The sequence below is a fragment of the Macrobrachium nipponense genome, chromosome 3 (assembly GCF_015104395.2).
Source record: "Macrobrachium nipponense isolate FS-2020 chromosome 3, ASM1510439v2, whole genome shotgun sequence".
NCBI lineage: Eukaryota > Metazoa > Arthropoda > Malacostraca > Decapoda > Palaemonidae > Macrobrachium > Macrobrachium nipponense.
This window is the reverse complement of record NC_087202.1, coordinates 12,096,803-12,109,380: the sequence shown is the minus strand read 5'-3', so window position 1 is coordinate 12,109,380 and position 12,578 is coordinate 12,096,803. Positions and strand designations below refer to the sequence as shown.

Here is a 12,578-nt window from a genome sequence, read left to right as displayed (position 1 = left end):
CCAGGTCAAGCAGGGGTCGTCGTCAGTGCTGGTATTATTCCGTAGGCGTAGTTCAGTTCGGGCCGGGGTCATCTTTGGTTTAAGGGCTGGTATTGGTGCTGGTATAGCCGGCTATACCAGCACCAATACCAGCCCTTAAACCGGGGAATGACGGAAAAACCTGGCCCCGAACTGAACTACGCCTACGGAATAATACCAGCACTGACGACGACCCCTGCTTGACCTGGACCTGATATCCTGTTCCAATAAACGATTACCTTCAGCATTTATGATTTTTGAAAATTCCCAATATGAATATTGGTCAGTTACTCAGAAACATCGCTGAGCCTGAGAAGCGAATTGTAAGGAAAATAGAAAAAACAATATATAAATCAACTCGCTTAATTCTGCCATTCTTTTTAACAATATTATTATTATTATTATTATTATTATTATTATTATTATTATTATTATTATTATTATTATTATTATTATTATTATTATTATTATTATTATTATTATTATTGTTATCCGTTTATAAGTACGCGACTTTGTGTTTGTTCTTGTTTATCTTTTTTTCCTTTACTCTGTTTTTTATTTTTGGATATTTATTTATTTATTTATTTGTTTATTTATTTGCTTCCTTTAGTATGTTCTTTTTTTATCAAAGTCTTTTTGGGTTTAATTCCATGCTATTATTATTATTATTATTATTATTATTATTATTATTATTATTATTATTATTATTATTATTATTATTATTATTATTATTATTATTATTTAGGAAGCAGGCCCTCTCTCAAGCATACTTTATTAAAAGTAATGGATACTTCAGCAGCGTTACGCTTATAGACATTCTTGTCTTTATTTTTCGAATAGCGGCTTTTTTCGGTACTACTAGCCTGTTTAAGTAGTATCGAAAAAGCCGCTATTCGAAAAATATAGAGAAGAATCTTTACAAGCCAGGCGTAACGCTGCTGAAGTAGCCATTACTTTTAATAAAGTATTATTATTGTAATGATTTTCATTCGTTTATAAGCACGGGACCAAAAACCTAAGTTCTCTCTCTTAACGCAACCCACAGGGAAGGGTCGTGGGCGTGGGCGGAAGGCGCTGGAGGAGAGACAACGCGTCCTTGGTCATCACGCCCGTCACTCGAAGCGACGGGGGCCTTTACACCTGCCTGGCCTCAAACAGCGAGGGAGATGGGCACTCCAACGCTGTCCTTCTCCGAATAGCCCGTGAGTTATTTCATCTGCTTCTCGTCTTTTCTCTATTTTTCAGAGTCAAGTATCAAATCGTTTCAATTCCTAGCATTCTCGTATGTCTGTCGCTCGCTTGGTGAACTAATCTAGAGTTTTTTCCAAATAGAATAATTTCCAAAGCATTGGTCTGTATCTGTCGCTCGCTTAGTGAACTAATCTAGAATCATTCCCAAATAGAATCATTTCCAAAGCATTTGCGTGTGTCTGTTGCTCGTTCGATGAACTAATACACTAATCTAGTGGAATAGAATGGAATATAGAGTTTAGGTCAAAGGTCAAGCGCTGGGACCTATATGAGGTCATTCAGCGCTGGAAGAGAAATTAAGGGTAAAAGGTTAGAAATGTGTGACAGGAGGAGAAAATCAAAGCGCTGGAAAGGAAACAGAGCAGAAAGGTCTGGAAGGTGTAACAGGAGGAAGACCTCAAAGCGCTGGAAAGGAAACAGAGCAGAAAGGTCTGGAAGGTGTAACAGGAGGAAGACCTCAAAGCGCTGGAAAGGAAACAGAGCAGAAAGGTCTGGAAGGTGTAACAGGAGGAAGACCTCAAAGGGCGAAAGGAAACTGAGAGTAGAAAGGTCTGGAAGGTGTAACAGGAGGAACACCTCACAGTGCTGGAAAGGAAACTGAAAGCAGAAAGGTCTGGAAGGTGTAACAGGAGGAAAACCTCAAAGCACTGGAAAGGAAACTGAAAGCAGAAACGTCTAGATGGTGTAACAGGAGGCAAAACTCAAAGCAATTGCACAATGAAATCAAATAAGGTTTTTAGTTACTTTTTTTTTTTTCCTTTTTTATGCGATTTTCATAATTAGTTATCAAAATGGGGTGAAAAAGTCCCAAAAATTTAGTGGTTTGCAAGATGGAAGAAATACAATATGCATGGAGGTACAGTTAAAGGAATGAAAGCTATTGCAGCTAGGGGGCGAAGTGAAGCTGCGAAGAACCTTGAGTAAATGCCTACAGTGCACCCCGTGAGGTGCACTGATGGCACTGCTCCTCTACGGGGGAAAAGTCTAGTTTTCCGGTGGTGTGTGTGTGTGTGTGTGTGTGTCTTGTACCTAAGAATATAAACAATTTCTGTACCCTACCTGCTCCTATGAGTTTACCAATTAACATAGAAAAGCTATATATTAGCATATGCGATGTATAGAGAACAAGGAAAATGAGAGAGAGAGAGAGAGAGAGAGAGAGAGAGAGAGAGAGAAAACTATAACTTCTAGGGTATAAAGATAATCTTACAACTTTAAGACAGCGATATTTCACAATCCTCCCCAATTGCTCTTAAAAAAAGAAATCCGCTTTTATAGCAAACTTTTGCAATGAACTTTGTCGAGTTCCGCTTATTCTTCGGACCCGTCCCCGGAAATTTATGCCCAGTCCAAAATGTGTCCCTTATTTAACGATGTTTGTGTATCTCTTTGAAAATTCCGGTGTCCGTTTGGTGTTACTTCCAAAGAAACTTTTTCTTATCTTTCACGTAAATATTTTCTAATGTGGAGATTTAGTACAGATTTTTAGGTCGAATAAGGACACGGGTTGTAAGACTCAGTCTTAAGAAAACGAGTGGGCGTATTATGTACATCTTTGGTTCAAATTGTCATAAAAAATATCTAGCGAGTATCAGAGGCACATACTGTGCAGAATATTGTATTTCGTATATTTCTAGACTGGTATTTAGCTTTCTTCATTCATTTTGTAAATGCTGTTGTATTTGTCCATTCATCAATCATTGATTGTATGATAATCAGTCACTACTGCAGAGTAGGGTCCTTATTTTTTCTGGCTCTTCCTTGCTCCATTTTAGACAAACACTCTATAGAAACCATTTATGATTTTTCACTCGTTTCCGCGTTTCACTCGAGCGCGTTGAGGTCATAACCAAGCAGATGACAGTATAGATTACACGAAGAGGTACTTTGTACTTGAACATTTATATATAAAAAAAAATCTGTTAGGAGATCTATGAAAAACCAAATTGCACTTAGTATATTCCTCTAGGTTCAACTCTGACGCCAGAGCGGAACAGAGCTCGTATACGTGTAGTTCTCACAAACACGTTAAAGGAATGAAGGCAGAACTGAGGGAGAATAGTTACCATTGTTACCAATTCCATTTAAAGTTTGTGGTGATCGAGAGGCAGAGAGAGAGAGAGAGAGAGAACTGTTGCCATGACCGACCGCCTTTGATTCAGCGTGCGTCCGGCCGTGCAATGAATACGATGGTTGGAATCCGAGCGCGCTGGAGAAACTTTTGTGGTAACACTGACTCTCTCTCTCGGGGGGTTTATTCGAAGCCAATGAAGTTGAGGGAATTGGCTGAAACGTTTTCAGTGTTGCCAGAAACAAAGAATTTTGAAAGGGCCGTTTTCATTTCTTTTTATGTATTTATTCGTTTTCTTCTGGGCTTGGTTTTTGAGTTGGTATGTGTAGGTTACTGCTTCTTTCGTTACATATGGGAGTAATTATGTTCTTTTCTACATTATTTTGAATTGTTGCCATTTAAAGCATACAGAGGTGATGTTCCATACATAGGTAGGCTGAATATTAACCCTTGTAAGATTGACCATTAGAAATAGCAACCATAAGTACTACGGACTCGATCACACACGCTCACGTGTACATTTATACAAATATACACAAATGCATGACTGGAAAAAATGTTGTTACAACAGAATTACATCTAATAAAAGGAGTCTCTGAAATATAGTACTTTCTTTGTATATTTTGGCGTTTTTATTAGCTCTTTTTATTATTATTATTATTATATATATATATATATATATATTATATATATATATAATATATATATATATATATAACTTTGTTGTTATGACAGGAATTGTTGTTAAGTTCCTCCATCTTACTTCTCTTAACCTTCTTCTAACAATTGATTCAAACCTTTTCCTTTCAATTTCTAATTCAGTGCTGAAAGACCTCATAGGTCCCAGTGCATGGGCTCTGGCCTCAATTCTGTATGCAGTTGAAATACGTTGTTATGACAGGAATTGTTGTTTAGTTCATGAATGTTGATTTAAAAGAAGATGTAAGCAGATAATCCTTTCAGACATTCCCCAGTGCAAAGAGCCCAAGGAGAAGAACTTGGTGGTGGCCGCCAACACATCCATCAACCTCACCTGCGAAATGGACGCCCTCCCCAAAAACCTGACCTTCACCTGGACCATGGTCGACGTGCCCCCGGAGCACGGGCAGGACAACGGCGTCCTCGACGTCAGGGGGGGCATCATCACAGGCGACGGTCCCCCGCCTCACCATCCCGGTCTGATCGACCTGACGCCGGGTCACTCCTCCGACGGGGGGCCGTGGTTGTTAACGCCTTCCCCGGGGTTCGCGGGAAGGTTGTTCCCCCCCGCGAAGGATGGCGGTGGCTCCTCCGAGGAGGCTCCGGAGGGGTCGATTCTGCAGCATCGGGTCGATCCTTCCGATTCGACGCGGTCGATTCTGACCTTGACCCCGACGGCGCCCGTGCAACTCTTCTGCTATGCCCGCAACAGGCTCGGGCGGACTAGAATACCCTGCGCCTATACCCTGGCGACTGTTGGTATGTAGAGAGAGATGCGCTTGGTATATTATTAAAATTCTCATTCACAATTTTTTATACTTTATAAAGACGAAACGTTTTGTATTCATCTAATTAAAAAATACTTAGATCAGAATAAAACTTGGGGTCATTTTCACGCATCTGCAAGTAGAACAATTTAGGCTTGAAAAAGCTATAACAATTTATCTGATATAACTTAGTCTTCACCTACTCCATTGCCGTATGACATGGAAGTTTAAAATACACGCTGGACTTGAAGTTTGCTGTAGAATGTATTTAATGACTACATCTAAAAGCTGTAACAATTTTCGAAAGGGCTTAGGCGCGTGATATAAAGTTATTGAACTTGTGAAATGGTGATCCATGTTAAAACTTGGTACATTACATGCATACCCACATGGTCACACACACACACACACAGACACACATAAGAGAAAATGTGGCAATTCATACAATGGTCTCCCAGCAAGCCTGGTAGTGACATATTAGTTCGTAAATACAAAACAATAGTGTAAATAGAGTACACTATATCTAACGCTTAGGACTATCACCCACACAACCAGTCTTTAGTGGAATTCATACATAATTAGGCACATTCATCCAACGGCTAATGAAGTAGCTTTTTCTTCACTATCATAAATATCATGATGCCATCATTTCCTTCATTATCAGTGACACTGGGGATTTCTTCGCCATTTCCACTTCAACCGCTGTGAATTTCTTCACTATTTTAGTAGCAACTCAAACTATTAAAAGAGATTTTTACAAATGACAGGAGGACGATTATGTACAGCGATGACCCAACATCCTGATGACCTCTTATCTTCTACCCTGGTCAGAACCGCCGGAACCTCTAAAATCGTGCAACGTCACGGCAGTCGAGACCAACAGAATCGAGGTCAGGTGCGATGATCCGGCGCCCGCCAGGGATACCACCGATTCGAATGTGGTGCCTTTAGTCAACTACTCCCCTGGGCTAAGCTTCGTCAGGTCATCTGAGGTCAGGACGACGGCTAATATGCAGGTTGGTTACTTTTATTATTATTATTTTTTTTTTTTTTTTTTTGGTTTATCACAGTCCTCCAATTCGACAGGGTGGTATTTATAGTGTGGGGTTCCGGGTTGCATCCTGCCTCCTTAGGAGTCCATCACTCTTCTTACTGTGCGCCGTTTCTAGGATCACACTTCTGCATTAGTCCTGGAGCTACTTCGGCCACTAGTTTTTCTAGATTCCTTTTCAGGGATCTTGGGGTCGTGTCTAGTGTTCCTATGATTATGGGTACAATTTCCACTGGCATATCCCATATCCTTCTTATTTCTATTTTCAGGTCTTGATACTTATCCATTTTTTCCTTCTCTTTCTCTTCAACTTTGATGTCCCATGGTATTGCAACATCAATGACTGATACTTTCTTGTTGACTTTGTCAATCTACGTCACGTCTGGTCTATTTGCACGTATCACCCTATCTGTTCTGATACCATGGTCCCAGAGGATCTTTGCCTGATCGTTTTCTATCACTCCTTTAGGTTAGTGCTCGTACCACTTATTACTGCAAGGTAGCTGATGTTTCTTGCACAGGCTCCAGTGGAGGGCTTTTGCCACTGAATCATGCCTCTTTTTGTACTGGTTCTGTGCAAGTGCCGGACATTCGCTTGCTATGTGGTTTATGGTCTCATTTTTCGTATTGCACTTCCTACATATGGGAGAGATGTTATTTCCGTCTATCGTTCTTTGGATATATCTGGTTCTTAGGGCCTGATCTTGTGCCACTGTTATCATTCCTTCAGTTTCCTTCTTGAGCTCTCCCCTCTGTAACCATTGCCATGTGTCATCGCTGGCCAGTTCTTCAGTCTGCCTCATGTATTGTCCGTGCATTAGTTTGTTGTGCCATTCCTCTGTTCTGTTTGTTATGCTCATGTCTCTGTATATTTCTGGGTCTTCGTCTACTTTTATCAGTCCTTCTTCCCATACACTCTTGAGCCACTCGTCTTCACTGGTTTTCAGATATTGCCCCAATGCTCTGTTCTCGATGTTGACGCAGTCCTCTATACTTAGTAGTCCTCTCCCTCCTTCCTTTCGTGTTATGTATAGTCTGTCCGTATTTACTCTTGGGTGTAGTGCTTTGTGTATTGTCATATGTTTCCTGGTTTTCTGGTCTATGTTGCAGAGTTCTGCCTTCGTCCATTCGACTATTCCTACGCTGTATCTGACTACTGGCACTGCCCATGTGTTCATGACTTTTATCATATTTCCGGCGTTGAGTTTTGACTTGAGCATCGCCTTGAGTCTCTGCATATATTCTTTCCTGATCGTGTCCTTCATCTCTTAGTGTTTTATATCCCCTCCATCCATTATTCCCAGGTATTTGTATCCCGTCTCATCTATGTGTTTGATGTTGCTCCCATCTGGCAGCTTTATCCTTTCAGTCCTTGTTTCTTTGCTCTTTTGTATGTTGACTAAGGCACATTTTTCTATTCCAAACTCCATCCTGATGTCCCCAGATACAATCCTTACAGTCTGGATTAGGGTATCTATTTCCTTGATGCTCTTACCATTCAGCTTGATGTCGTCCATGAACATCAGATGGTTGATTCTGTTGACTCTTTTCTTGAGTTGGTACCCAGCATCCATCTTCTGCAGTACTTTTGTCATGGGAATCATGGCTACTACGAAGAGTAGTGGGGACAGTGAGTCGCCCTGGAAGATCCCTCTCCTGATACTAACCTCTGCAAGTCTTATTCCAGAGCTTGCAAGTATTGTATTCCAGTTGCGCATTGTATTTTTGAGGAAGCTGATGGTGTTTTCCTCTGCCCCAAATATTTTCAGGCATTCTATTAGCCATGTGTGTGGTATCATGTCGAAGGCTTTCTTATAGTCTATCCATGCCATGCTTAGGTTGGTTTTCCTTCTCCTACTGTTCTTCATTACCATTTTGTCTATCAGGAGCTGGTCTTTTGTGCCCCTACACTTCCTTCTGCAGCCTTTCTGTTGGTAGGGGATGGTGTTTGTCTCCTCTAGGTAGTTGTATAGCCTTTCACTGATGATACCTGTTAGTAACTTCCACATTATTGGTAGGCAGGTGATAGGCCTGTAGTTGCTGGCTTTATATCCCTTACTCTTGTCTTTCTGGACTAAGGATGTTCTTCCTGTGGTCATCCATTTGGGCGCATGGTGATTCGTGATACAATGCTGGAGTTGTTCTGCTTTTCTTGGGTGCAGGGCCTTGAAGTTTTTGAGCCAGTATCCATGGACTTCACCAGGACCTGGGGCTTTCCAGTTGGGCATTTTCTTTAGTTGGTGTCTGACTGTGTCTCTCGTGATGCCAGAGAATCTTTGTTTTATTCTCCCTGTTTCTTCTTCCTTGACTTCCTGGAGCCATGTTGCATGTTTGTTGTGTGATACCGGATTGCTCCATATGTTTTCCCAGAGTCTCTTACTTGGTTCGGCTTCAGGAATTTCTTGGTGGTTGTCTTCCCCTCTTAGTTGGTTGTATAGTCTTTTCTGGTTGGTTCCGAATAGTTTGTTCTGTTGGTATCCCTTATTCCTGTTCATGTATCGTTGGATCTTACGTGCTTTGGCCTTAAGCCTCTGTTTTACATCTTCTATTGTGTTGTTTAGTCCCCTCTCGTGTACTTTGTATTTCTCGTTGAGTTCCTCCCTTGTTTTCTTGCTTCTTAGCATTTTTTCAGCCATCTCTTTCAGTTTACTCAAGTCTGATCTCATCACCATGATTTGCTTCTTTTTTATTATTATTATTATTATTATTTTATTATTATTATTATTTTATTATTATTATATTATTATTATTATTATTATTATTAATATTATTATTATTATTATTATTATTAATATTATTATTATTATTATTATTATTATTATTATTATTATTATTATTATTATTATTATTATTATTATTATTATTATTTCAGAAGGAGACCCTCTCGTAGGCATGTTTTGTTAAAAATGACTTCTGCTTCAGCACTATTAATCTTGCAAAGAGTCTTCTCTATCTTTCTGGTGATGGCTTTCTCGTTGTTGCTTAGACTGGCGAGCAACACACCAAAGGGCATGGTAAAATTCGGTTGAGTTATTTGATTTATTATTGCTTATACAATTCTCTCTCTCTCTCTCTCTCTCTCTCTCTCTCTCTCTCTCTCTCTCTCTCTCTCTCTCCAACGCGATGGTTCCTCCTAACCCACAGTACATTATCAAGCGATAACTGCTGAGGGACTGATTTCCAGTGGCGAGTCCATCTTCTTATATCGTGATGTTGCGGGCTCTTGATTACGGTCAGAGCACCTCTCTCTGGCAGGTCGGGTTTTCAATGGTTCCTGGGAAGGTGACTCAACTTCACCGTCGAGTACGGCAGCAACGATTGGCTCCCCTTCCTCGACATCCTTGTCACAAAGACGAATCAGAAGTTGGCAACTACAGTTTACACCAAAGCTACCAATGTCGACCAACCTATGCATCCTGAGACATGAAACAAAACTACAATCTCTGACTTATAGGATAGATCAGAGAAACACATCCATCCTGCTAAAAACCTTAAAAAATGACAGAGACTGTCCACTCAAGAAGGAGATCAGGAAATGCATTAATCTCCATGAAGAGCTAGACCCTCCCAAAACAGATGCTGGCAACCTTCTAGATACACTGAGAAGAGTAGGCATGCAAAATCATGCTGCAGCCATCAGGGAAGACACCCCCTTCAGTGAATACACAGAATCAGCACCCTTGGAACCAGAACCTTTTAACACAAACTACACAATTCTTCCAGCAAGCAAGGAAGCATGCACCACCCAACAGCTAAAGCAAGCAGCACAAGAAGCAATACAGTTGACAACTGCCACAAACATATACTTTACAGATGGATCAGTAGTAGACCTCAGCGTCCCAGCGTCAGCAGCAGGAGTCTACTCAACAACACTCAAAGGGAGCTGGAGGCTCTCTGACAATTCCTCCGCACTACAGACAGAGCTGATAGCCATCACCAAAGCACTGGAAGACTCCCAACACAGACTGGGTAACACTACAATACACACTGACTCGAAAGGAGCAATACAAGCCATCACAAAAGGCAAAGCGAAAGAAAACATCAAACTCCTAACGAGCATATGGGCACTGGCAAAACTCCACCAAAGCAGAAACAGACAAATAACTCTCAACTGGATCCCGAGCCATGTAGGAATACAAGGAAAGGAGTAAGCAGATTCCCTGGCAAAAAGCGGGCTACACATTAACAATGTCAACATCAAAATCAACCACTCACTAACCCAACTAAAAAGCTTAGCGGCAGCATACTGCCAAACACAAGAGGAAAGCAGAATCAGGAGAGCCATCTTTGGAGGCTCCAAGATTGCAAAATGGTATGTAGACACCCCACACAACTCCAACCACACAGCATACCGAAGAATATGGCACGAGCACTAGCGGTATTAACATATCGGCTAAGGTTCGAATACCAATGCACATGGCAAAGAATAGAAAGCAACCCTAAACCATGTAAATACTGCAAAACAAATACAGAAGAACCACTGGAACACTATATATTACACTGCCCAGAAACACATCAACTAAGACAAAGTCATGAAGGAAACGAACAATCAGTCACTCAAATAACAAGACATATCCTAAACAACACCCAACAGCTTCCAGGCTTCCTATGCTCCTACCCACCACCAAGGTAGGTGCAAGACACTGTCCTGAATAGCAAAACTCGGTGTCATCAGTCAAAACTCCTCACACCTCCCAACACCTCTATCCACTCACATACAAACCATAAAACACAGAACAACAAACCATCCACCCAGTGCATGATTGGCGCAAAGACTCGCCAACATTAACCTTCATCACCCAACATCCAGAAGCGAAGCCCCGACTCTGGCATCTTTCATCACTCCCTCACCTCATGCACAGCAATCCTTTCAGCCTCACGCATCCAACACACACTACCTCCCACTCGAAATAGGAATGGAATAAGGAAATGTTTACGGACCTCACAAGCTAACTAATTAGCAATCTTTTTCTCAGACTCATACCCTTCCTTCTTCCCATCTGTTGGCCTCTCTGACTTACCAACACTCACTACTATTGCACTTTTCCTACCACTGAAGGGCACCTTAGGGTTTAAAAAGGTTGGACAATCTTACTAATCAAATGTTTCTTTCCAACATCACACTCATCAACTCATGCATTATCACCAAATAAAGGACCATATCCTACCATTACCACTTTCTCACCATCCTGAATTACGGGCTGCTCTGTGAGCAAGAGCCCGTGCTGACACAAAGTCAGCTTAATCAAAAACAACAACAACCACTGGAATTCAGTCCCTCAGCAGTTATCGCTTGATAATGTCCTGTGGATTAGGAGGAAACGTCGCGTTGGAGAGAGAGAGAGAGAGAGAGAGAGAGAGACAGAGAGAGAGAGAGAGACAGACAGACAGACAGACAGACAGACAGAGAGAATTGTATAAGCAATAATAAATCAAATGACTCAACCGAATTTTACCATGCCCTTTGGTGCGTTGCTCGCCAGTCTAAGCAACAAAGAGAAAGCCGTCATCAGAAAGATGGAGAAGACTCTTTACAAGATTAATAGTGCTGAAGCAGCAGTCACTTTTAACAAAACATATTATTATTATTATTATTATTATTTTGTCGGTTTGGGGGGGATAGGGTCACTAATGCTGATAATAATAGTGAAATATGGATGTAATTAATTTTTATCATTACTTATTCCACATAGTTATCAAAGTAATTATTATTATTATTTTGTTGGTTTTTGTTGGGGGGAGGGTAACAATTGATGATAATGATAGTGAAAGAATTGGTTTTTATCATTACTTATTTCAAATAGTTTTCTTGATCTCAAAGTATCTAAGGTATTTTGAATAACGATGATAAATATAGTGGGTTTAACCTTTTTTTAATCATTTGATTATTTTTCTCCTTTATCCAAATTTTTGTTAACCTCTTCTTTCTTGAGTTTTGGATCGAAAAAACCAACGTGATTATATTTATTATTATCTTGTGCTTTATACTTTTCCTTTTTTTTTTTTTTTACATTCTGCAGGCTTCAATGTCAAGCTAAATATATAGTTTTATACAAAGCTTTTAAGCCTTTTTTTTCATTACGAGTCTTGCAAGTTTTATATCTTCTATTTGATATAAACTGTAAGATAACTTTTTGTAATTTAGACTTTAGACATTTGATAAAATATAAAACTTTGCCGCATCCCTTTCAATTGCTCAAACAAATCTAGGATATTTGCATTTATTTTCTATAACATTTATAGAACATAAATCTAAGTCTGTATATAATTTTGAGTAATTGTAAGATCTCTAATGAATTCAAGTCGCTCCTACACTAATCGTCCATTCTTATGCATAATAAACTGATAGCCATTACAGTTCTGTTTCTATTGTATAATATCCATAGAACATAAATCAAAATCAACATTTGATTTAGATTAAAAATGTCATATCTTAAAATAATTATATTCACTCCATCACTAATCGTCCAGTCCTATACATAATAAACTGACAGCCAGTAAAGTTCTGATTTTATTGTATAATATTCATAGAACATAAATCAAACTCAACAGTTTATTTAGATTAAAAATATCAAATTTTAAAACAATTATATTCACTCCTTCACTAACCGTTCAGTCTAATACATAATAAACTGATAGCCATTACAGCTCTGTTTTTATTGTATAATATTCATGGAACATAAATCAAAATCAACATTTGATTTAGATTAAAAATATCAAA

The 12,578-nt window shown here is 39.7% G+C and overlaps 1 protein-coding gene across 3 annotated transcripts in view; it reads left to right on the top strand.

Moving 5' to 3' along the window:
* Positions 1–12,578, top strand: part of LOC135221623 (uncharacterized) — a 65,333-nt gene that overhangs the window by 46,487 nt on the left and 6,268 nt on the right. For all 3 annotated transcript variants that reach the window (XM_064259286.1, XM_064259284.1, XM_064259285.1), the window contains exons 8-10: positions 1,064–1,220; positions 4,304–4,798; positions 5,638–5,822. In XM_064259286.1, the coding sequence (XP_064115356.1) occupies positions 1,064–1,220; positions 4,304–4,798; positions 5,638–5,822 (837 nt within the window). The remainder of the gene's footprint in view (positions 1–1,063; positions 1,221–4,303; positions 4,799–5,637; positions 5,823–12,578) is intronic.